General features: G+C 34.0%; 1 protein-coding gene across 1 annotated transcript; it reads right to left on the bottom strand.

The window, feature by feature from the left end:
• Positions 1-1,414: 1,414 nt before the first annotated feature.
• On the bottom strand, positions 1,415-27,844 carry LOC129222984 (uncharacterized). The gene is made up of 5 exons (XM_054857547.1): positions 27,808-27,844; positions 9,055-9,181; positions 5,024-5,166; positions 3,387-3,528; positions 1,415-2,655 (listed from the first exon to the last, which is right to left on the bottom strand). The coding sequence occupies exons 1-5, from the start codon at positions 27,842-27,844 to the stop codon at positions 2,397-2,399; spliced, it is 708 nt and encodes a 235-aa protein (XP_054713522.1). The 3' UTR covers positions 1,415-2,396.

Here is a 27,844-nt window from a genome sequence, read left to right as displayed (position 1 = left end):
TTATTCCAAATCATATATTTATTTAAATATTTAGCTGATATACTTACAAATAATTGTTTCAACAATAGCTGTCATGACTCTAAAATATCACTCTTGACTTTTAATTAGTATTACAACCACTTCAATATAACATCAATTCTTTCTCTTCCTAAAATGTTAATAAAGTATTTCGCTTAGTTAAATTTTTTTTCAATACTATTTTGTTTACACTAGCTCTTAATACAGCCATTTAACATCGTTACATTGTGTGGTATTGTGAACTGTACACGCCAAAAAAGCTTTGTGCTTCATTCACGAATCTTTTCACGCTAATAGCATGCCACATTTGACAAGTCAAGCTGGAAGACGAATTAAGTTTTGTGACATACTTGAGCATTACCAGATATCTACTATTTTTCTCGTTTTACAGACTGTATCACACGAAGATTGTATTAGCATTACAAAAATCCTGACGAAATCAAAAATTTTGGTATATTCTAATCGTAACATAGAACTAAGGAAAATAATTTTAAAATTTCTAAAAGAAGGAAAACTATGTAAAGTCCATCGGTAATTTCGAAAACTTCTAAACAGTTTTAGAAATAATAATTCGTGACACAATTTAAAAAAAAATGCTTTTCTCTAACTTTGATTCATCAATGTTTTTTTCTATTGCTTTTGACATTCTTGGTTATTTTTATGCATTTTGATATTATTCTTCGATGCTAGAGAAGTATTATATGAGGCAGTGAGAAGCAAAAGGATGTAAGTGGGCATTTTAAAATTTTGAGTAAAACGACTTTAAAAATAAGGTCCTGGGTAAGCTTTCATTTATTTATTTTTTTTCTAAATCATGCTGTACAGCAGCATCTACCAGACTACTTGTATTCTTAGTATTACTGCACCTCGAATACAGTTTTAAAAAAGTGTTTTAGTAAGCAGGTTGCTTTGCTAAAGAATAAAAAACACTTATGCTGCACCCAGAGATATATTTGACCATTCTATTAGACATACTGAAAATTGACAATACAATTAAAACATTTAGTCACCCGTATTTTCAAGCCATGTGTTTTCAATAAAAATTTATCAACATAGGAAATTTGGGAGATAAAAGAAGCAATTGGAATATTAAAAATATTGCATTTGAATATTTTGCTGTTTTTTACAAACTGTGAAACATTTTAAATGTTAAAAATCAGAACAGTGTGCATCTTTTCTTTCCTTACCATCTTTAATTTCATTCTTAGAAAGTTAGTAGATTTTTTTTCTATATAATTTATTATTATTATGGTCTTTAAAATTTTTGCACATTTTACTCCTATACAAAACGTCAAGTAGTATTTTCTCCGATTTGATAAACAAATCAAGGGATAATATTATTTGCTATGCCTCTGGCTGCGCACATGAAAATATTTAATAAAACATTTTTCCGAAATCAAAAAAGATTTTTCATTCATGCACACATATACATATAGGGTGTCTTTGAAGGTCGTGTACAAACTTAGAGTAGAGGTAGAGAACACGATGACAAACAAGAATCACTTAGGAACATAAGGTGACAAATGTAATGCTGACGCGCTATATGCACACGAAGCCAGACACAGAAAGACGCGAAAAATGTAACAAAAAATGATAAATTATCATACAAATAAAATTTGACCCTACATTTCAGTTATTAGGAAGAGCTTCTTGTAATTTTGCTACTGCATATGTATGCTGGCAGTGACAGCGTACCGAGCGTCAAAATTACGATCCATTTTGACAAGTTCGTTGTCGTTGTGACGCGCATGTTATAATTACTAGCAACAATTTCAAAAAACCGCTTTAAACCATTCTTAAAATCTAAAATGTTGTGTAAAATCGTCATTGTGTAATAAATTTATCACCTGTTTCACATCCGTCATTATCTGGCTTTGTCTGCATATAGCACGTCAGCATTGCGATCATCTGTCCTAAAGAAATTTCTGCTTACTATCGTGTTCTCTACCTCTAGTCCAAGTTTGAACATAGCATTCAGGGAAACCCTGTTTATAAATTTATATACGCATGGAACCTAGGCGTTTTCAGGAATGGAGCACTGCTTTCAAAGTAATTTCATTTCACGTCCATTTCTGGTGTATTTATTCAAAGAGTGGTTTAATTACGCAACTCTTGCTTTTGCGCAAAGTTTTTGATTAAGAACTCACTTTCTATAAGTACTTCTAAATAAATGTCTATTGACGCATCAATAAAAATTGAAAAAGAAAGCCGAAAAGTTTCATTTTCGCTTTTCTTTTCCAAAGAGTTTGTTCTGCCTTAAATACACAACATTCATGTCTAGTTCAGAGAACCAAGTTCAAACTTTGTGCTTGGTCATCAAGTAGGAGATAATCAAATTCAAGTTTTGTGCTTGGTCATGAATTAGGAGATAATCAAACTCAAGCCTTGTGCTTGGTCATCAAGTAGGAGATAATCCATGCCGCAGAGAATGCAAATGTTTCAAACGCCACTGTGTTAGTAGGGGACGTCGCCGACGTAGGGGCACAGGCATCGGATGCGTAAGTGTAGATGGCGCAATGCTCGTGAATGAGGGGACTGGAAATGCGATCCAAATGCTGCTGCAAAAATCTGGTTGCGTCGTGTCCGCAATCTTGGCCCACATGCAAATATTTACAAGTGACGAATTCACCGAAGGCGCTGTAAAAAAAAAGCAAATTTAAGTAGAAAATATTTATTTATATTTTTATTTAAAAGTACACTACAGCAAAAACTTAATTGCAGTGGCTATTGAACGAAAAATAGAAACATAAGTGAAACAGGTGCTTGAACTCAAAAATAAGTATATAAAATTATCTAATTCTCGACAATAATTGTGAAAAGATTCGTAAAATTTAAATAGACAACATTTTTCAACATAATTAACTTTATTAAAAATATTTCTAAGCTATAAATGACTTAGGCCTAATGTATAAATAAACTCAGCACACAACATCTAGCTTCCAGTCCTTGGAATTAATTTGAATTTTTACATCTTAAACTCGAGTCATGTTCTTCGAAATCATGAATTGTAATAAGACCCTACTTGTTGGGTTTCGAATTCATACAAAGGGCTCTTATCTGCAAAACAACATAATTTGAATCCAAGACAACAAAATTCAAATGAAAGCCAGGAGCTGGATAGTACATATTGTGTTCAGGATTCTGGATGCTGTTTTTGTTGAAACAGGTTTGTCATGAGGGTCGGGTCGAAATAAACTCTATTCTGGAGGGCATGGACGAGAAGCCGAAAGAGTCACGTCCAAGAGGATCACCCAAGTGTGGACATCAGCGTTCCTCAAAAAGGATAAGAGGCCATTTCATGGTCAAGTGAAAACAATAAGAATCGTGATTGCTTTAAAAACTGAAACCATAGACGGAAGTTTACTCACCAGCATGAATCCCTGAGTCCATCGTCGACGCTCTTCCTCCTGTTCACAGTTTCCGAGAGCTCCATCAGGTGTCTGTATTTGGGCGCGCACTTCTCTTCCGAGAGAGAAACATTCTTGAAGCAAGACGCATACCGGAGATAAGCTGAAAGAAGACACAGCTGTTACTCATGTGGGGGCAACCAACGCATCTTGAAGAATAGAAGGAAAAGAATCAACAGCAATTCTTTATTTGCAATTCAAAACGCACCAGAAAACGAAAAAGGAAAAGAAGAGGAAAAGAAGGTATTAACCCTTTGAGGGTCAAGGGACTATGTGACCCTATTGTTCAAAATTTATTTCATAAACTATTGAATACAATTGATGCAATGAGAAACAAAGTGATGTAAGTGCCAAAATTAAAAATTAGGAGGTAACCAGTACAAATGGTACTGACTTTCTCCTCTGGTTTATGGCAAGAAAGTCCTGGTACCTAGGTCTAGTAGTCTTCGTAGGTGCTGCCATGCAGCATGATTTAGACATTTTTCTCAACAGAAGCCTACCTATGACCGGAACTTTAAACGTATTTTACTACAAACTTGAAAATGTCCACTTACATCCCTTTGCTTCTCATTGCTTCAATTATTTTATAAACTATCCTTTTTGCCTACCTTTGATTGCAATGGCAGTTAAAACCAAAACAGATGCATAGGTGAATCAATTAAAACTAGTGAAATATGTATAACATTTAAAATATCTTCTTTAAATCCATAAACATGCCTATTAAAAATATCTAATTCATGACAACAAGTGTTTAAAAGATACAAAAGACAAAATTTTAAAAGCAAATTGCGTTTCAAAACTCAGTATGTCAGAAGAAGAACAGCAAGTAATGATCACTTGCGGAACTCTTGTCAAAGTTTCAGGGAGTCAAGGGTTCCTAGTAACCCAGTTTGATCTCCTCTGATTTAGCAAATTTTATTACATCCAAAAGACGAAAAATAGTGCTTCACTTCCTCTATAAAAAAGCTTTTCTTTCGTACGCATACAGTCTTATGACAGATTTTATGCGTTGAATGCTTACGATGCGATGGTGGAATTTCTAAAGTCAGTCGTGCTATTAAGGGTATCTGACTAGGTTCAGGGCAGTTTTTTTTTTAAATCTCATTATGAAGTAATATTAGTTTTTTTTTAGAAACAGAAAAATCTAAAAGCAAGGTATTTTGCTTCAGAAGAAATCATTAAATCACGCAGCGTTTTAAAATGAGTGATGTTTTAGTAAAAATGACCGGAAATTACAAATTATGAGAAACGCTCACTAAAAAAAAATAACTAGTTACATACAACTCGCTTAGATAATTTTATTCATATTAATGTTCGAAGTGTAATAGACCGCAGGTTAAGAAACATCTTGGATCATTCTAAATTCAGAAATTTCTCTAAAATAATTCACATTTTCTTGGAACAAAGGCCACAAAACTATAAATATTTTATCATTTGCAAAATCTGTGGTCTCACAAGCAATCACTAGAGATATATGCCAAATTTCTTGCCCCAATATTGGTGTTTTTCAATGAAACCATTGTAAGAAAACGTGAATTTTAGTCAAAAATCGAGTCGGATACCTTAAAGCCAAGACGAGTTTATAGAATGTATCTCACCTTCCTGGATAGGCCCCGGCACACACAGTTCCAGCAGCACTTGCCTCGCCCCTGCGACGACGCTGTTGAAGACCTTCCTTTGCGTCGGATTGAAGCAGTGCTTCATGTGGTTGTCCACGCACGACACGCTCTCTTTCAGTGTGCTACCAAGACAAAACGGAGAGATTATGTTTCAATATTTATGTATACAGTTTTTCTTTTTGAGCAATCACATTCATTATTGTTTTCATTTGGCCATTGAATGGCGTTCCTTTGATTTTATTTTCCTCCCGTCTCCCTCTGCAGCACCACCCTCAACCGGCCCCTGCTGCTCCTCTAACGAAAACCATCTACAGGTTGCTTCCACATCCTACACACACAAACCTACACACACACACACACACACTCGTGATTGCGAAAAACATAACTTGAATTCAAGATGTCAAAATTCAAATTAATTTCCCTTTTCTTTTCGTTCTTTTTTTTTTCCTTTTTGGCCGTAATTCTACAAGAAATCGGTCGAGATACATGACGATGGTACTTTTTTTACTCCCCGATTAAAGAAAATATTCTAGAGCAACTCTGAACTCAATGCTAAGTACCCTAAATGCAAGTGAAAATAGGAGGAAATTGAAATTGTGAAATACGTAGCTAAGCCTTTTTGGGGTCCTCTTTTTGTACAAATTACATAGCATTAGTTAGATACTTGTTTAAGCTATTCCAGACAAATTATTGCTGTTATGTGTAACGATGAGTATGTAATAATGAATAAATATTCTCATCTTATGTTCTGTAACATACACTGATAAAAAAAAATCCTGAAATTTTACTGTAAAAGCCACAGTCATCTATGTTGTCAGTAACTTTAACTGTAAAATCCTATTTTACTGTAAAATTTAACGGTAGAATGAACGAGGGTTAAAAAATGGAAACAGCGAGCAGCAGAGGTTCCATCTCAGAAACCTCGGATTGGTAAGCCGATTTGCTGCCCACCATACGAGTTGGGACACATCGAGTGAGGGGAAATAAAGTGTCATCTGCTTCGCACTGTAAATCACTTCGCGTATCAATTGGCGCTGCAATCGTTTATTTTTTTTCAGTACAATTTGCTGTACATTTTCTCTGTACTGCAAACGACATTTTACAGTAATATTTACCGTAAAAGTTTCCTGAATTTTTAACAGTGTAACATTATTCTGCAATTCATTATATTTTGTACTGTTTTCTCAATTTAATAGATAATTCCCCAGGTTACCCCAAACTGGTTAAAATTAAGTCCGCTGTCAACACAGAGAGTTTTGAGTTGAGAATGAGAATAATTGGAGCTTAAATGTGGCATAAATCTATAATAGTTGCACAAAATGCATTTGAAAATAATATTTCCCATCGAAATTTGCATAATCAAAAATATTATTCTCGCTCTGATAAATGTAAACTTATTTTTTTTTAAATATTAACATTTCAAAAAATGTTTAACATTTTTCAATACGTCCTACGAAAACTAGATAGTTTTGAGTAGTGGTCTACTTCTGCTAGGAGTGCGACTGTTAGATTGAAATCAGGCAAAAGGATATTGAGGAATGATGGCACAAAGTACAGTAGTGGACTCACTGGTTTGGAGACAAGTCACAATGCATTTTTGGAGACCCCTTTGTCTATCACAGAACTATGAAAAACATTTCTAAAGGGAATTTGTGAACCCCCTTTGGGGTCTCTATGGTCGTGGATGACCCTCTCAGTTGCAACAGTTGCGACATGATAAATCCGCCACTGACAAAAGGGTGTCTGCCGAATAAGTTAAATAAGATGTCTAGCCTTCTTCAACTTCCTTCGTTGTTTTACGTCATGCCTTTAGTATTAAAATAGCTCAGAGACTCAATGGGAAACTTATGTGAAAGTCATGCGTCAGTCCTAAAAGACTACTGCATTGTTAGATTTCAAAAACATTCGATTGTCAGTCCATAACGACGTGCCAAATTGACGTTGTAGTACCGTTTTTGCAACACCACAAGTGACTGGACACAAATTCATAGCTGTAGCGATGTCATAGAGAAGTAATATCAAACATGTCACAAATGTGTCTTGGCGTGACTCCTGTAAGACGTCACGATTGTTTTACCTTGTATGCCAGACCATTGTGACTGGCACTGACGTCCCTATAACTTTGTTTTAACATGTAGTGCTATCAAAGGCAACAGTATCAATGCCACAGTTGTTGTGTGCTTCATGTTTTGTTTGCATAAAGATAAATGTTTAATTAAAATATTAAAGGCCATTAAGAGCAAAATTCTGATTGTTTGCTTAGTCAGACGAGGCGTACAGTAAAACAGTTATTAAGGATTTTCTGAATGAACCTTGCGAAGTAGTTTTTTTTTCTTTGAGAACAACCCGAAAATATATTGTATGATGTTGATTTTATACTAAAACACCAGTTATAAAAATATACAAATAGTTTTAGTAGAAACAAATAGTTAATGTAGTATTTATGTAGTCACTTCCTCTTTTCCTCAAAAATATTTGCTTAAATTCAAGTCAAGTATAGGTGAGTATTGAAAAAACACACAGTGGTGTTCAAAATTGTGAATACTTTCGGAAATATCTTACCTCTGTCTGCTGATAGAAAATGCTTCGTTTTAAAAAAAGCCAACTTGTATACATCATTTTAATGAAAATATAATGATTAAGTAAAAAAATCAAAACAGACAAAAATCAAATATTTGCATCACAAAATAAGTTAAGAGGCAATTATTGTAAGTTGATTAAATGAGAAACATTTTTTTTTTTTTGCAGAACTAAGCACAAAAATGAATTGTTTCAATTGTAAGCTAATACGGTAGTTATTAACATTCCCAGAACAAGAACACTAATTGTGCACAAAAGTTAGACATATCGCTAAGATCTTAAATTTTTTGGATTAAAATATATCTATTTTTTGTATTACAATTTACTTGATTTTTGTTACGTATTAGTAGTGAGTTCAATATTAAATCATCCATTAAATGAAATATATGCGTTTCCATTTTATATAATGTAACATGTGACGTTTCCCTACAAAGCATACAAAAGTAGAAAACAGCAATTTCCAAAAGTGTACAAAGTTCGGCCTCCATTACGCATAGTTTCAAGTTTTAAATTTCGCCTCTTTTACTCAAACTACATTTGACACAATAGATGCCTTATCTAATGTACGTTTTGAAGAAAATATAATCAAGTTTTCCATAGCGTGATACTTAAAATGCTTTAGAAAATTCCGGGCAAGAAGAAATCTTATTTGCAGTTCCTCTATGCTAAAAGCACCCAATGAAGTAAAAGGAACTTTTTTTGAATGAATTTTTTTTCCCAGTTTTTCCGTTTCCACCAGCTTCTCGTTTCGACACATGTTCTTAAGCTTATCGTCTTCAGCTATGGTGGCGATTTTTTATCCCCTCGGCCAAGATGAGTGAAAAGCTGAGTTGAGTAGTAAATGATGAAACTTCAGCATGCGACTGCAGGCTATTAGACGAAGACTGGCTTTCTTATGTTGGCAACATCACTCACTGCACGTGATTATCGTATTTTTCAGGCTAGTAGCTTTTTTTTTCCGTTTCTTCTCACATTTTGAAAGAATGTAAGACATTTTGTGTAGTTGCTATCGGCTTAATACGTCGGAAGATATTCTATTCGTGGAATGCATATATGCATTAGGTTTCCTGACGCTTGAATTCGAAAGGATTTGCAAAATTATGTTATGTAAATGGCCAATCGTATGGATTTTCTAGTAAGAAAAATATTCTTATTGTAAAAATTGTGCAAAGTTTTAACTTTGCTTTTTTAATGTAAACCCAATTAAAGACTATTTCAGTAAGGAAAGAGGTATTTTAATGAATTATAGAAATTCACAAAAAAATTTCGTGTATTAAATAAGCATTATAATATAATGATGTTGTGAATTATATAAAAATGGGAAGAAAGATTCGGAACTACTAATGAAACATTTTTTTTTCTTTTGTTAATATTACTCATTAATGTAAGAGAAAGTTTAGCTCAAAAAATTTAGCGACTTCACAACTTACCCGCAAAGTGTAAGAAGCTCATAGCGTGTGACTGCGAAGGTCAAGTCATTGCTGTGACTTTGCAGCGACTGAAGACATTGGTGGAACTCAACAAGGGTGCATAGTGGTCCGGGGGTAGTCGTAAAAGCTGAAAACGAATTGAATTTTCTTTTACCAACAGCAGAACTTTTGTTATTATTTATTCATGTTTATTTGTAAGAAGAAATAAATTAATTGTTATTCTTATTTTCAAATATAGTTATAGATTCGTCTTTTATGTAGCTTTTGGGAAACTCCAGGGGTAACTGCTTGACGTTTTCAAAGCAAAACAGTATGTAGTTTGTAATATTCAAAGTAAAATATACATAGAACAAAATATTTTTCAACTGAATTATTATATTCTTAAAATTAAATTTAATGGTATGGCTGAATTCTCAAAATATATTTTGGATGATTTTTGAAAACTTGGTGACTGACTTACATGCTACTTTTTAAAATATCAGTCAGTTACCTTTTGTTTCGAACATATTTTCAAAGGTCATCCAAAATGCAGTTTGAGAATTCCATTATACCATTAAATTCAACTTAAGAAAAGCAATAACTCAGCTGAAAATATCGTATACTTAACGTACATTTTGCGTTGAATGTTATAAAATACTTACTGTTTTGCTTTGAAAATGTCAGCCAGTTACTTCTGGAATTGCCCTTCTAGTATTTCGTTGTTCATAGTCGTAAGGCGTGTTTTCATGGGCACTTTCGACCCCGGAAAAAAACCTACTTTTCACCACATTCGTTATTTGCGGGGTACATGTGGAATTTTTCTCCTCCTGCTTCCTTCTGGAGTAAAAGCGGAGTTTTTACCCAGAATGCATTACGCGAAACAAGTTCGTCTACTTGCTGGGTATAGCCGCTAAGGATGCTGAGCAAAACCCGCTTTCTCTGGTACAATGGAAAACCTCTTTTCACATGTAAACTTGGAAATTTTTAACCGGTTTTTTTCGGAACCTGAGCGGTTATTTACGAGGTAGAAAAGTGTGTTGTGTATGCGACATTATAATAAATTATTTCACTCGAGGTTAAAATATAGGGCAAAAATTTTCTGTACAGCAATAAAGAAAATTCTTTTTTGCTTGCCATTTTAAAACTGGTTGGGTGCTCGCAATTTTAAAACGTTTTGGTGCTGTTAACTCGCATTTTTACTTTCAAAAAAATAAAGAGAAAATTTACTTAAACAAACTATCATTTTATTGAACATTCCGAAACACTTATCTTTGAAACGGAGAAGATCTGAAACATGCCCATACACAGCGGTTTACATTGACAATAATTTGAATATTAATGAGGCCAACCAGTGGTGGCGCTAGGAAGTCCCCGACAGGGTGGCAAACTTGCCCGACAGGGGGGCATAGACAAATTTTAGTTTGCAAGATTCCCCCCCCCCAGAGCCTGATCATCCTGACACTAGACATGGGGCACATTTCTATTTCAGGAAATTCATTTTGTGCCGCCCCTCCCTCCCCCCATTCCAGCTTTTTTTTTATATGTTGAAGCAATAAAATATTTCGATACTTGCGTTTTTACACAACCGTACTAAATTTGGTGGTACCTCATATCACTGTAATATATACATTTAAAAAGTAGAAGAGATTTAGTAGTTTACGATATATACCACATATATACCACACATGTAAATGTACACATATATACCACATATGTAAATGTGGTTAAACTTTGCCCGTTGCAGTAAACCGTAAATACCAAAATGATCTATCATATAACTTTTAATAGTAAGTACAGACTAAATTTGGAGTGGTTTTCTGATTTGCAAAGAGATCACACTTTTAAGGCGAATTTTTATCAACAAATAGATTTTTCCCTTGTTTTGGCATTTGCAAAACTATCAATGATATCATTGTACTCTAGATTCTGAGTGAAATCATTATTTATTTTTAATTAACATGATAAATTAAGGGGATTTTAGGCCCCCCTGAAATCTAAGAGGAGGGGCCTGTGTCCCACATGCACCAGCGGTAATCAGGCTCTGCCCCCTCTAATTCAAATGACAAAGAATTTAATCATTCTTTGCGTCTAAGAACACGAATTCCCTATAAAAATTAAAAGCAAAAAATAAAAATTTTAAAATAGATAAAATGAAATATGTAGGGAAAAAAATTAAATTTAAAATGAAAAACATGAAACTAGGCTTTTGTGAGCAGGGTCATCGCGAGATCAATAAACTAAAACTGTCTGAGAATTAGAATTTGACGAAAAATCTGAATATGATGTAAAATCATTATAAATGTGTGTTCAACAGAGTTTTATGCAGAGAAAGAAACTTAACAACAGGAATTTAGTTGTGCGTGTAGAAATGAGGGGGGTCCGAGGGTTCTCCCCCGGGAAATTATCGAAATTGTAGCTCTGAAAACGCAATTTTAGATGATCTTCGGTAATTTCATGGAGAGAAGGGTTTGGGTGCTCACCCCCAAAGAATTTTAAGAAATTGAAGTCCAATAAACGAAATTTTCGTCGATCTGTAATGGTATTTTATAGGGAGTGAGAGTCGAGGTGCACCCCCGAAAAAGTTTTAAAATTGATGCATCGAAAACGCAATTGTAGGTCATGTTTGGTAACGTTAGGGTGATGGGGTTATTGATCGATTAAGATACTGACGGTTCCTCCCCCCCCCCCCCCCCCCGCCTTCCGTAATCAAACCTTATAAAAACACAAATTTTACGGAGGGAAACTCCAGGGCTCAAGGTTATAGCGGTGCTCATCCACTAGCTCAAAATATTTATTGGGGAGCAGAGAAACTCACATCTTAAGTAAACAAAAGAAGAGTAACTAATATTAAGTTAAAAAATTCAGAAGAAACTTGAGTCCGATACCTAGCTTTATATTTAGGTGAACCTCGCGAATCAGAACAGGTATAAAATTAAATTTATTTATATTTTCTTTCTTTATATTATTTTTCCGGGATAACTTGGGAAAGCATGGAAAAGGGAAAACGATTACAACTACTAAGTTTTGCTAGCGCAAAAGCAGAATCAAGAGAAAAAATTGAAAATCTTTTGAAGAGCCTAGTTTGCTAAAACTCATTACAAGTATTTTATTTGATAACAAATAGAAATTGGAAACGGGTAAAATATCATCGTACAAATCACAGCTATTTGGAGGAAAATGTGTGGGTCGCCGAAGCGTGTTTGAAATAGAAAATAAAAGTTAAAATGTAGTGAGCGAGAATTATTGAAATGAATAGTCACACCAGCAGTTCTAAGCAGGACTGCGGAGTCGGAAGAAAAATGACCGACTCCGCAGGGAATTTTAGAGCCTTCGACTCTGATTCCACCCAAACTGGCAGAGTTGCAGATTTTAAGGGAAAATGATCGACTCCGACTGTTGAATTTTTAAACCTTCGACTCCTGACTCCGACTTCTTTGCCTCAAAATCAGTCCGGCTTCAACTGCTCACCGTTGGTTCTAAGTTTTTGAATGTACTAAACGAAAGTAATGTGTGTGTGTGTGTTTTGTGTAATCCAAAAAAAAAAAAAAACGAAACTTGATAATATGATCTGCACTATGCTAAACTCGGTACAAACGAAGGTGAAAAATCGCGAATCTCGTTTTTCAAATTCAATGGTTTGCCGTAGTATTCAGAAAGGGCTATTACTACTGTACACTCCCCATTATCCGCGGAATTATTGGCCCAGATACCGCGGATAACGAAAGTCGCGGATAATACGAAAAAGGTTTAAAACCAGAGGTAAAGAAGACAGAAATTATCTTTTGCTTGAGAATGATTGTATTGTAAATAAAACGTGAAACGTTTAAAAGAGATGCGGCATTAAAAAATATTTGTATTTCAAGCTCTACAGAACTAGAATAAATTAAAATTTAAATCATGAGTAGAAACTTTCCGTCAAACTAAAACATTCAACAGCCCAGAAGTGAAAACAGTGACCACAACAAAAAAGACCACCCCCATCAGAGAATTCCCAGAAGACCTGCAGGCGTTTTCCTAACCTTTCTCAATCGGAACAGATGATAAGGATAATGTCATACGCTCCTTCGGGGATAAACTAGGGGTCTTCAGTAAACACATGTGTTTTACCGAAATCAGCTGAACGCTTTCCCTTGAGGCACGTGTCAAAGAGAAGTTGATGAAAATGCATAACGACTTTCACGTTTTTTGAGAAGGAGCACTTGTCATGGGAAAGGGAAAAAAAATCTGGGACGAATTGATTTCAGATCCGTGTTTTTGAAGAACAAAAATTTTCTCCACAAGGATTAAGTTAACTATTTTTTTTTCTTCTTCTGAGACTTTCGCGGATAATCCGCTCGTGGATAATCGAGAGTTTACTGTACTTCAAACAATAAGATTTACACTTATTTACTGTTATTTATAAAAATCAAAACATTGAAAATAACTAAAGCGTCTGGTGGACAAAAATATTGTTTCGGCTCTCCTGAAAAGAGCCAATTTTCACATTCGGTAGTTCAGCATAGTGCCGACGATATTACGCCATAAACAAACCTATTAAGTATCAAAGTAATTAACATTAATTGCACAAGTTTCTCTTGTGTAAGGTTTTTCTTTTTTTTAAATTAACTATATACCTAACTTTTTTATTTTTCAAATTTTTTGAAGCATTCATAATTCGAAAATGCATAACCATTAGTTTCAAACTTTTTATTGAACATGCCGGTTGAAATCTGTCATACTTTCAAATTTCAAGTTTTAATTCACTTTCCAGACTAAGGGGGGGGGGGATGCAAATTCAAAGTCTTACCTCAAAACTTATCTACATGGACCATTTTTGCAGATCTACGGAGTCGGAGGGAAAATAGCCGACTCAAACTCAGGGCTGGATTTAACGGGGCCCTAAGCTATTTTAGGTATGGGACCCCTTTTGTAGTTTTAACAACGTTTCTCTCGGTGGTGTAAGAGAGAGAGAGGCTTTTTTTTTTTAATTTTTTTTTTCTCCTTTACTATGTCTGTCTCTTTCATCTGATACATACAGCAATACTTTAATTTTTGTTGATCGTATTTTAATGTGTTTTTTCTGATGTCCTGTGTTAGATTGACCTTAAGAGGGGAAATGTTATCAAGAAAGTGACACATGACTCCCCTTTAAGTGGAGTACAAAATATTCCCAATTGTAGGGGGCCCGGGGATTTCTTCCCCGGAGGAAATTTTGAAAAATAGATATAAAATTCTGCATTTTGAAGCCTTATAAGATGTAGTTGGAACTACAAAAATATCAGGACAGAAATAGGCAAACAAAACTTTTTTTAAGTTATAAACTCTTTCAAAAATTAAGATAATACACAGTAAAAATTGTTTTTGATTCGAAAAACCAATGACAGCAGTCGACAGAGAGATACAGCGCGGGAAACGAAAAGACAACTCATTGCTTCTTGCTCACATTGGCTTTCGATACAATTAGTTTTTAATCACCCCTTCAACTCACCGACAAACAATTCAACTCCGACTCCTTTACCTTAAAATCAGTTCGATTCCAACTCTCACTCCGACCCCGCGATCACTGGCAGTGTTACAGGCATTGAGGGAAAATGACTCCGACTCTTGGAATTTTTAACCTACAAATGCCGACTCAGACTCTTTGTCTCCAAAATCTGTCCGACTCTGACTGCGCAGCACTGCTTTTTTACACTATTTTAGTACTTGGAAAAAAAAAAAGCGTAATAAAAAAAATAAAATATAGCTTGAAAAAAAAAAAAAAAAAACTTAAACAAGATTGAGTCTGGTATCAGTCTGTAAGATGGTTTGATCGATCTCGAAGGAGCAATGTTGACTTTTGAATTGGACTTGGTCCGATCAAATGATTACAGCGGTCTGGGCTAAGCGCAGCTTTTACTTTAAAGTTAGAAATATGAGTTTCGACTACATGATAACATCTGAAGAAAATAAATTTGGAAGCAAAATGTATGTTTTCAATTGCTTTTAACACATGATTTATTTATTTCTTTAATTTTCCCTTTTCCAAAAGGTTCGCCCCTCCCCCTCCCCCAGACATTTTTCTCAAAAAGAACACAAACCCGATGTTACCAACCCGACGCCCGATGCCACCAACCCGACGTTTAATAATCCAATGATTGTTTGGTGTGTTGATTCGCCAAGCCCAATGTTTAGTAAATCATTCTCATTTCTTCTTCATTCCCAACAAAACTATTATGCAGTCTACAAACAAGATCAATATAAGTTTTTGAGAAAAATGTATTTAAAATGTTAAACATCTATTTGCTTTTATTATATTAGTCCAAAGAATTTTTTTCCTGCATTTAGCATTTGCCGACAAGACATCATTACACTAAAAAATTAAAACATTAACTTTAGTACATACTTTAGTACACTTCCTTGTATGAGGTAAAAGGATAGTTTACTCATCGATATGTTTTGTTGCAGAATAATCCAACAATAATCAGAAAAGCTGAAAATAACTATAGTAATAACTTACTTGTAACTTCTGAGTGAAAATAAAGTACTTTAAAACGTACCAATGAGTGCGTCTGGGTCTGCACACTTGACATGCTGATGAAGAGCTGTTTAGCGAATGTAATAGAAAAGCAAAAATCTCCGAAGCATGTTTTTTCTCCCATGACCCCCCCCCCCCTCCTCTCCTCTCGTCTCGGCTATTGTCATTCGGTACGTATTTATCTCGTAACCCGATGACGACGCCTTAGGCCTGACTGGTAATCACCACTACATTCTGCAGGGACGGGGAGGGTAGTCTAAGTGGTAGTCTTTTAGTCTAAGTGGACACCCTGAGGTCAAAACCAGCTCATCGACACCCTGCATCGACAAACAGAAATGTCAAGGATCAAAACACACCATTTCCCCCGAAGCAATAGCTATATTTTGTCACCATCTGGACGACGTTATACGGACTCGGGCTAACCTTGCCTCAAAGGGGATTTATTTTTTGTTTCCTTTATATATATATATATATATATATATATATATATATATATATATAAGATACTTCTACTTTTTTTCTACTAATTTTTTTTTCGAGTTCATATATGAGAAAATTTTTATCATTTACGATAAACGCCAAAGCAAACAGATTCCCCGACGAAATACTAAATTTTCCCCGACGGGGGGGCAAGACGTTTCCGACAGGGGGGCAATTGCCCCCCCTGCCCCTCCCTTGGAGCCACGTCTGAGGCCAACGAAATTAACAAAAAAAAATTTCATCCAATTACTCTGGTAGAGTTACCATTTAACACTCAAAAAAAAAATCAATGGAAACAAATTCAAATGAACGCTTTTATTTGTATTGAAGTACTTTTAGTTGAGAAGAGTTCAAAATATTTCTATGAAACTTATAGATGGTCCATGTAGTTTGATAATAGGTAGACAAATTTTCAGAACTTGACAAATATTCATTTGTAAAATCAACGGATGGAAAATTCTGCTCAAACTTTCATTGAATTTCACGAAAACTAAGTAATTTCCAAAGCTTTTTGCTATCAACCAAGCCATTACCCATTGATATTCCAAAAAATTTAATCTATAGTTATGTGTAAATACAAGAATTGTCAACTTACTTTCATACAACTTAAATATAAACAGATTCGCAGTTCAAGAGCTTGGATACGCCCCCTTGTGATGATTTAAAAAATTAGCCAAAGAGGAAAAACTTTGCATTTTGGTGTGGGTAAGACGGACATCTGATTGGATAGCTGTAAGTAGGTGGGTCTTTGTTTTACCTCTGTCAGCAGTCATTGGCCAAAGGCTACAGTACCTCCAATAGTTTAATTGAATTGTAAATAATTTATTGTACAACAATATTTCATAATCGTTTGCTCTTATTAATATACCAGTTGAATTAATGTAAGACGAGAGACATTGGGGATATCAGTTTAGCAAGGACACTAGTCTCTCCTCTCCATTTCACGAGATTTCCAACTATGTAATTTAGGAAACAGAAAGTTAGCTGAGGCTATACCTTTTCGTGAATCAAACGTACACTACAAACGTTGTAAATGTAGTGGTCGAACCTCACTCCTGTCTAAAAGTTTTCTAATACAGCCAAAGTGCGAATAACTGATTATGTTTCTATTAGTGGTAACATTTCAAATAGAACTACGAATTAGAATTATTGATACACTGCTGGAAACAAATCCTGAAGTTTTACAGTAACAGTTACGGGCATCCACGTTGCTAGTAACTTTTACTTTTACCGTAAAACCCTATTTTACGGTAAAACTTTGTGGTAGAATAAACGAGAGTTAAAAAAGGCGAGATGCACGCAGCAGGTACAAACTCGGGATCTTCGTACTGATCGGTGGCTTTGCTGACCACCATACCATTCGAGGCACATCGAGTGAGGGGAAATGCGATTTTATGTGCTTCGCGCTGTTAGTCACGTAGTGTGTTTCAATTGGCACTGCAATCGTTTATTTTCTTCTGTCCAATTTCCTGTACTTTTTTCTGTACTGTAAACACTCCGTTTTACAGCAATATTTTACCATAAAAGTTTTCTGAATTTTTAACAGTGCATGTTATTGTAAGTTGTACACTGGAAGCACAAAGTAAATGTGTTCCTCTAAAAAGTTTCCTGTGAAATTTACCATGTATATATTATACCATATACAGTTGGCTCTCTGTTTAATGACGCTCTATTTAACGACTTTCTCTATTTAACGACGGCTTTTCACGGTCCCAGATGGTCCACTGTAGTGTTAAAAGCATTTTATTTAAGGACGCTCTCTACTTAAAGAAGATTTTTTGTGGTCCCTTGAAAGTCGTTAAACAGAGAGCCAACTGTATATACTTTTCAATAAACAAGACTTAAAAGTTCTATTCCTGGATTCTTTTTAAGGTAAGGTACGAAAATAATTTTATTTCGGTTCACTAAACAGTGGCAAATTGCAATTTTTGAGAAGAAAAAAAATTCAATGTACAACGTCAGCGCAACTAGACGCACCGATACTATAAACTTTTATAAAAATATCTTTTCAGACGAAAACGCTGGATTTGAAATTCCTAAGCATTTCCAGAAAACTGTATGACAAATAAATAGATGCACTACAATTACCTCGTAAAGAACATATTACTTTACAGAGCTATTATGGCAATTTTTTTACTTCAAATTCCTTCTTATAAAAAGAAAATTCCTTACTTCCACTGCCAGAAACCAAAATATTTTATAAAAAAAGAACTAGATTTCTCTTGAATTGTTAATGAAACTTGAAGAAAATCATTTCCCTTTTGTCGGTGGTAGCACACTACTGTAAATATTTAAAGAAGGGTTAGAACGCGTGGTTAATATATTTATCTCCAGAGAAAAACTCAGTTTGGTTAAATAAATAAACAACCTAAAACGCGATTTGTTTTTTGTCATGAGATTACATGAAAAATTTATTTTCCTCGCACTTGTTTAAAAAAAAAGTCCTATATGTCACATAAAACTGTTTTATCAAAAATTAGCTTTGTGAAATGGAATCTATTATGTTGTGACCGAAACTTCCTTCTTTTTCTTTCATACGAATTCTCGACTCAAACGTAATAATAGCTACTATACTAAGTTTTACTGTTTACGAAAGCAGAATCAAGAGCAAAAATTGAAAATCATTTTAAAAGTTATACTTTAATTGATTACAAGCATTTCATGTAATAAAAAATGCATTGCAAGGTAGCAACAAACTGAAACCGAATTCGGTGTCTCATTTTCGTCACAAAATTTGTCTCCAACTTGGTAATATCACACGATGGCAAAAAGTTCGCAATATACCGCTTAGTGGTTGCTAATTTATGACAACCCTACAGATTGCGTTATAATCAACACTCAACACCAGTTTGAAACATAAAATGCGTAAAACACCCTATGTAGAAGATTGAAATGCAACCAAAAAGAGCATTTAAGCTTTATACAGAGTCTACATACAAAATGCCAACCGTCTATTACATACGGTTTTCGAGTTCTGCAAGATATATACGTACATGCTCACAAACGTTCATGCGTACATGCAGATTTCGCGAGAAAACTCGAGATAACTATAATAACACTGGTCTGTCAAAATCGCTTGTTCACACGCTCGTAGGAATATACGCACGTGCACACTTGTCAACATTCAGGATCGAAAGAACTTATCAACATTCATTACAGAGTAAGTAAAATGGAAAATTTAGAACGAAACTTGAGAAACGTTTTCTGCGAATACATTACCTTCTTTATTTCATACAAAGATGAAAAAAAAAAAAGATTAACTTATTAGGATATTCGTTTAAGAAAATCGATTCTCAAGACGTTAAAAAAGTTTTCAATTTATTTACTTCCCGAAAAAAAAAAAAAAAAAAAAAGCTCTGAACTAGCACTTCAGGGAAAATGTTCGAGATTTTTTGACTTCTTGTTAAAATATTTATAGCAGAATGTTACCAACTTTGTGGGGAAAATGCTTTTCCTCTGATCGCAAAATTTCATTAAGAATTCAAGCAAAATATTTTACTTCTCATAATATTTTAGCTTTTGACAGCAAAAATGTGTAATTTTATACAGAATTCGATTTTCAGGAAGAAAGTGCCCGTAATAGAACTAAGAAAATGTTATATTTTTCGCTTTTTCATCTAACTTTGCGGTTCTCGGATTCTTTCATAGAGTATAAAAACTATTTTAGAAGTTGACTTTAGAAAACTATTGATTTTTTAGAACCGCTTTTCTATTTTTTTAGAGCAGATTTATACTTTTCTCTTGGGAGTCGTAAATGAAGTAGCTGCGATAAAATACTAATGCAAATTTAAATTTCTTAGAATGTTTTGCATCTGCTAAAACAATCAAACTGAACTTAAAAATGAGTAATTTGTCTTTGCAAAAAACAAGGATTGATTATTTTGTAACAATTCATTTACCATAAATTTGCTCTGTCCGAAATCCTAAATGGTGTTTACAAACTTAATAATATTTTTTTTAATATACGTACGATTCGACAATAGAGACGCAAAAGTATATGCAAACTGCATCAATGTAACAAATTTCAAAAATTAAAAACCATGATTTTTTCAACCGTTATTTTCCCACCAATGAAAACGAATAAACATTTAAACACAAATGGTCATTGGTCAAAAATAACTGCTAATGGGTGTAACGTTACACGAATTCTGGAGTGTGTAGTATCATTGTTTTAAAAACTCAAATTGTTGGAGGAACCTTGGTGGAATTCGATCCATTCCGATCCATTCCGATCGATGGAATTCATCCCATTCGATCCGATTCCATAAAGATCGACATGGTGCAAAATTTGTAAATTCTTATTGGCGAAAATAAAACCAGCCTTTGCGGCTGCTTTGCGACCTGTCAATGAGACATGCGTTGTGGGTTCGGACACCACTCAGGTTATTTCCTCTCTCATGAACTTGATAAATATTGAATAAACGAATGATTGAAAGCTAAAGCTGTAAAGAAGAAAAAATCAAGGGGTTTATAGCTTTATTTTATTTATACTGTTATAACGAAACTATAACAGCTTTTAATTTAAAACGTATAGAAAGCAACTATTACTTGATCATTTAATACGTTTGAGTAATTTAAACCATCGAATAGTTAATTTGATGTATAAGTCTACTCACAATTAAAAATGAGTACCCGTTCAAGAAAGTCAGATGAAAGCTTAATTTTTGCCAGGGGGTAACGTTTCAAACAATTTCTCTGTAAGCATACAGAAAATTCTGGAATAACCTTACGCAAAAATGAGTGAGACGTTACGCTATAGTTACATTACCATGGTGTACCTTTCACCAAGCGACAGGGTTGGCAAAAACCCGGGTTTTTTTTAAAAAGCCCATGGACCCAGGGTTTTTTGGGTTTTTTTAAATAAAACCCAAAAAAACCCAACTAAAAGTGGGTTTTTTAAAAGAAATGTGGGTTTTTTTTGTATTTTTTTAGTGAAAATGTAGGGTACTTGTAGCATATTGTAGCGTAAGTATATGGACAAAGCGCAAAAATTGTCTTGGGGTAAAAAAAGCTGGAAAACTAGTTAAAATTCAACGTTTTTTGAAGAAAAGTATGAAAGACGACAAAACCCAAGAATGGTGAAGTTTCAGATTTTTTAGTTTCCATGATTACCAACAGTTAAGGCAAAGCTACTTCTTGAGTAATAAAATCTATTGTTCGTTTTTAATTACATTTTTTTTTTTTTGGCATTTTACTTTATTATATTTCATTTTGTTATGCAAAACTTCTGTAGAACCTCAAGTAGTTTAAATCCCTATTTACTGAATTCCAGCTTAATCAAGACATTTCTTTGAATTTTATGTTGCCTGTTTTTCTATTTCTGTATACAGCGTAACAAATATTAAACTTTTTCGTAAGATAATGAAAATACTGTACATCCTATTCTGTTTTCCGTCCGTCCATTTGTAAAACCTGTTAATTTCTAAAAAATATACCTTGTTTAATCGAGATTTGTGACATGTTGGTTTCCAGAAAATATTTCACACGAAAGCCTTTTGACTAGAGTAGTTTCCTATGTACAATCTACAAATATTGATAAAATCAGAGGTGACAGGACATAGTCAAGATAATTTGGGTTATTTATTTAACAAGTTAAAGAAAAAAGTTAAGTATATTTATTTAAAATGTACATTGTCTGTGGCGAAGAACAAATAAAATAGAAGTTTGAATTGTAAAAGTATTTAAATTAATTATTTTTTTTAAAAACTTCTTAGAACATTTAAAAAAACCCAAAAGTGGGTTAAATAATGGGTTTTTTTAAATGGGTTTTTTCAAAAAAACCCATTGGGTCCAACCCAATTGGGTCCAATCCGGCCAACCCTGCCAAGCGATGTGTAACAGATTTAATGGAGTAAGGTTGCACAATTTTTTTTACAGTGAATGTAGATTAAAGTGTTTGCTCTTCGATAAATATCATTTCATTATGCACACGTACAAAACTATAAACACACGCATTTACTAAAGTTCATTTTAAATAACAAAGCTTCTTTTTTACACAGAATATCTTATAATATATCAGGCGTTTAATATCGAAAACAGCTCAATCCATGAATTTTTAAAATGTGTGTCAATTCAAAAAAGTGGGTGCTGCCATTCAAAATTTTCACATTTTTCTATCTGTAATCGTGAACTCTACGTTGTTTAAAATCATAACACTTGCCAGAGAATTCGCAACTCCAATAAACTATAGGGGGAGCTGAAGCCAATATCTAATGGCGGATGAAAAAGGTAAAACAAAAAAAAAAAAAAAATGCCGTAGCTTATAACTTGCTTTGACGCTTAGTGAATGACAGTAATTTTTCATCTGTTTGTGGGAAGCTTTCTTTTCTATTCTTCTGAAATTACATTTCACCACAAACTATGTGAAGCCTGTAATTTACCCTAAAGAGAACACGTGGAATGGAATGTTTTACCTTTTTCTTTAGTATTATTAATCACCGCAAGGTAGCGTAATCGAGCTCTGGAGTTACGAATACCTTCAAACAGCCAAGTTAAATTTTTGTTCCGATTACTTAGGCGGATACTTAGCTCGGGCTTCCTATCCTTTGTATCATCCAGCATTTACTGAAAGAATAATGAAATAGCCACATGATGTCGGATTTATTTCTTCTTTAATAACATAGAAATGGTTTTATTCATTCATTCTTTCATTAAGTGAGCAGAAAAATACATAAGAGATCCTTTTCTGGCAATAATTTAATGTCAGTTTTAAAAAGCCATCTATATTTCGTAGGACAAATTTATGTAACTTCAAACAAAACGTAGTAAAAAATGCAACTAACTTATCCCCTGACCAAAAATTGCCTTTTTTACTGAATTATGGATAATTCTTCCCTGCTAAATGAAATTCTAACACCAGAAAGAGATCTAAAATTCATTCTTTCCGACATCTATTTCAACGCTATTTTAAAGTAGTGTTCCGTAGCTTAAATAACAATTCTAGCCAAAAAAACTAATTCCGTGATAAAAGTTTAAGAAAGAAAACAGAATTGTTTTGCTCTTTCCCCGAATGATTCGAAGTGAAAACACACAGAACTAAAAGAATAGAATTGGAATTCCAAAACTCTTGCTATAAAATTGCTCTTGTATAAAATATCGATGATCAGAAATATTTCATCATGTCTTATAAAAATGTAGTAGAGTGATTCTTATTTTCTTTAGATTATAAAATAGAGGGAGAAATAAACTTGCTACTGTGTTTTTTCACTCGAAAAGAAGGAATGTGTATTATTAACATTTTATACCTGATAGAAAACGCGGTACTATCGAACTATCGTAGCCATAATTGACTCATTTTGAATCAATTTTTCACCATTTTCTTTTCATTGATGGTTTTAGAAATAAAAATTAATTAAAGTATGTGAAATCAAGACAAATTTACTGCAAAAATATCGTTAAAATAATGAAATACAAATTAAAAAAAATTAATAACGGACAAAATTTTAAAATAATGAATAAGAGTAAAGATTCAAAAAAAAAAAAAAAAAAAAGATAAATATTTAAAAATAAAGAAAATTGAAAGTAGTCAGATAAAAAGGGGAAAATAAGTGTCTAACGGATTGCCTGTTTTCCCCAGTCCCTGCCAATCAAATTAAAAATCCTTATTGCTCAAAAACTAAAGAGATTTTTGCTTATTTAATTTTTATACAAAATACTGATTGTTATTATTTTTTATTTCTTCATGCGCATAGCACTGAATCATCAAATCGAGAGAATGCACGCTTTGCAGATACCGTTTTAAAACCTCCTCTTTCAAAATCACTTAGTGATTGCTAAAAATGTATTTTATTTAGTTATCCATAAAGTAATGCATTACTTTTAGGCAGCGAATATTTAAAAAAAAAAAGCAGAACACAGTTATATCTATGATTTGTATGAGTCACCAAAAACAAAAAAAAAGAAAAAGTGGAAAACAAGCACTTATACATAATTTAAAATAAATATTGGGCTAAGTGCCCAATATGACGATACCTCGTAATATGGAATGCTTATGTTTTCTAGTATGCATGCATCCGACAACTGCGGAAGATGTCGATGACGGAATAATACGCAAGAACCGTCAAAACTGTCCAAGAGTTTATCGTCGCCTCAGAGCAACAGTATGACATCTTAGCGTTATTTCTGGGATCAGGTGTCTTACTGTTGCTCTGAGGCTGTGTTGTGACTGGAAACAGTGAATAAGAATGAAAAGCAGATTGGAGAATCGCGCAATATGGAGTAGGGCGCAATATTGAGAAATATACGCAATATGGGGGAGCGTAAGCTTTTCTTTCTCCTGAAAAGGAAGAATGGATAAGGGAAAGTGAAGATGAAAATGTTGCGGTGTATGTGTCTGCGCAGGGTCTTTTTCAAGCGATCTGAGGGGTGAACATTTCGTTCGGTGTGTAAAAAATGCCTCATGTAGGCTCATATAGACGTCGTTTTTAAAAAAAAAAAAATAATGTCATTTGTTTGAAGTGAAAATAATTTATATAAAAAATGAAGACATATTTTCCAGTGTTATTTTTGTGGTACCTCATAATAAATGCCATCCCGTGTAAACAACCATTCCCCTGTGTTTAAAAAAATGAAAATTTCTATCTAACCTAAGAAGGTTTGTTTTTAATGTTAGAGCTTTTAAGCTAAAATCTGTTGAACCATAGAATGCTGAATTTCATTTTAAGCTCAATATTAATATTTTTTATTAATCATGTTGACTGTTTCGACAAAAAGAAAAGGTATATAGTGTGCCTTAGTATTGTTGGCTCTCGTCGGAAGAGTAAAAACATCAAACTTGAAGGAAATGGGGAGACCAGTAAAGGCGATCACCACAATGTGCTCATTAACGCTAAGTTGGGCGCGAGTATTTAGCTAAAACTTCTGTACATAGTATAAAATGACATCTCCAAAAAGCGTCTGTGTGCTTGAACCCGCAAAAATCGAGAACTATCCGGCTGATTTTTCTGAAATTTTCACAAATTGTTCCTTTAAGTCCTGAGAAGGTTTGCATACCAGTTCGAAAACAATTCGATGAATAGTTCTTATTTTGTTCCAATTTATGCCCAATTTTCACGTAAATTCCCGAATATGGGGGTGAAAAATTACTCGCGAATAGTAATATTATATATCGATGGAAAGGGAAGAATTTTCCGTGTTCTACGCAATTTGTTCCAATGCTCTAACTTGGTTGCGGCGGGAGTTTTTTGCGTTTTTAGCTCGAATTGTTTTAGGCTTCGCTGGAATTTAGGCACTACTTTCTTCATCAAATCCATCAATAAAAAGTGAAGGAATTGTCCCACAGTTTTCTTTTTGACAGCATTGGATAGAGCTGCTTTTTTTACTCCAGATCTAACTCGACCTAAGGTCGAAAGTTTAACCCTCTATCTCCATTAGGAAAAAAGTTACAAGCGAATTAAATGAAGTTCAAAAATCTCTCTATTCAAGTTTTTAACCATTTTATTGTGCGTTTTCACGGTAACGCTTTTTGAATCCATTGTTTATTTCCATCTTTCTCATTTTCAATTCTTAAACTTATTTTATTTTGTGTTTCCATGGTTACGCCTTTTAAATCTATCTTTCTCATTTTATTTTAATTTCTTAAAATTATTTTAGTGTCTGTCGTAATTGTTTGGCGAGAAAATTTTGCATGATGTTTTTTTTTTTTTTTTCATTTAATCCTGGTTATTGAAGATACTTCACTTGACGCAATGGTTTTTTTCAAGGTAGACCGGGCAAAACCGGGCAACGCAGCTAGTTGTTAATAAACAATGATGCTTCACAAAAAATAAAAACTTGTTTCGCCACAGCTTGATTGTAGCAACCCTCGTTTCTGTTGCTTTCAACCGATTTTCGGGTCTACTCGATGGACTCTAAAGACAAATGTTAGCAATCCTGTGGTGTACATAATCCCATTTTTGGTGCGTTTATCCTGTTCCTTCCTCCCGCCCACGTACAAAAGAAATTACTTCAAATTGCAAACATTTACTTACTGATTTACATTCCATTTTTAAGATCATTAAAAAAGTGGCTTCATCTAAATTTTGAAATTGGTACAAGCTAAAAGGTTTTCCGATGACATAGAATGCTTGTTTAATTTCACTTTATTTTTCCTTTGAAAATCAAGTCGAAACAGCTTTTCTTCCTTAACTGTATCTGGTTTGGCAAAGTTGTATTGAAATAGTAACATATTTTTAAATCAAAAGCAAATTTTTAACATCGTCTAAAATTCAATCTACAACTACCCCAGAGACATCCCCTATTCACGCGTTAAAACAATCAAATAGTAAGTTCGCTTTTATTTCCCATTCTGTAAACAAAAATCTAAGACCACTGGTGAAATTATGTTTCAAACAAACACAATCCAGTCTGAGATAATCATTTCTGAAAGGTATTCAACTTTAAAATTCTAATTGTTATCGTAGGTGCTTTTATATGTGGAAAAAACTGACAATTAACCTAAATCACAAAGTTCATTTATTAGTCTGAAGAGGCATTGTTATCTTAAATTGTCCCTCCCTTAAATAAAAATTCAAAGACCATTCAAGGATTTTATCTTTGTCAGATTATTTTGGTGAATATTGATTCTTGCCTTAACGACATTTTGCTTTGATTACGGTCTTAAAAGGAAGATCAAAATTAAAAATATGATTGGAATAAAGTTATTCAATGTAAAGTTTTCTTCTCTCTTTCCTCTATTTTCATCACCTTTTATGTTCAATAGCTTAAAAATGCGATTCTTTTAAAACTTCGTAATCGAAAAGATTGAAACTGATAAGTGTACCGGGGAAAATAGATTCTTATTCCATTGTTTTTCTAAATTCACCATTCGGTGAAATCTTGATCCTGGTTCACCGATGGTCTGATAATTGAAGAGGTTATTCTAATTGTAAAAATGAAATCTTTTAATTTCAATTACGCAAATGTAATAGTGCTTGCTCGCATTAAAAGCTTTAAAAAATCATTAAATTTAACTGAAAATGTAATTAAAGTTCCATCTTTTAAATAACGGGAAAATTAACTCAGTCAAGAAAACGTTCCAAAGCAGATCAAGTACAGAAAAAGTAGTTTGATGCACGTTATTTTTATTTTTATTTATTTATTTATTTATTTATTTATTTATTTTTTTTTTTGTTCTTTTTACTTTTAAAGCACGATTATGAACAGTATAGTTGTACCTTTGCTGAGAATTACGACATAGATGGACTGAAATATTTATTTGGCAGGAGGAAAAAAATTCCTTTAACGACTGAAATTTCCTGTCCGATATAATAGGAAAGCATTCGAATATACACTCTGTCGCAAAAAATATATGCACCTAGAAGAATTAGAGCCACAATCTTGAAACTCGGCACAAAGACAGTTTGGTAGCCGATATGCAAATGATTAAAACTTCAGCTCCAATGAAACAAGGCTAAGTGCGTTATGAGCATATGAGTTTGCACAGGTGGGAGAGTTTAAAAGCATGAGTACTTGTGACGTAGGGCTATTCAATCGAATCTGTTGACTTCGGTAGACTGTATTGTGACTTAAGATGCCTCTAAGCCGTAACCGGCGGCTGTACGAATAGCTGACAGAGTTCGATAGGGGCCGTATAATAGGCCTCAGAGAAGCAGGCTGGTCAAACAGGAGCATCAGCCCCCACCTCAATCGGAGTGATATGGTAGTTGCTCGGTGTTGGCAACAGTGGATCACGGAAGGGAGAATCGACCATCGCGGAGGATCAGGGCGTTCCAGGAACACAAATGAAAGCGAGGATCGCGCAATCAGAAGAGCGGCCACGTCGGCACCGACAACGTCACTAGCATCGATTCAACGCCACTTACCTCCTTTCAGGCATCCGGTGGTATCAAGAGAAACCAT

The sequence above is a fragment of the Uloborus diversus genome, chromosome 5 (genome assembly GCF_026930045.1).
Source record: "Uloborus diversus isolate 005 chromosome 5, Udiv.v.3.1, whole genome shotgun sequence".
In the NCBI taxonomy this organism is placed as follows: Eukaryota; Metazoa; Arthropoda; class Arachnida; order Araneae; family Uloboridae; genus Uloborus; species Uloborus diversus.
Note: the sequence above shows the minus strand (reverse complement) of the source record. Positions and strands in the feature narration are given on the sequence as shown.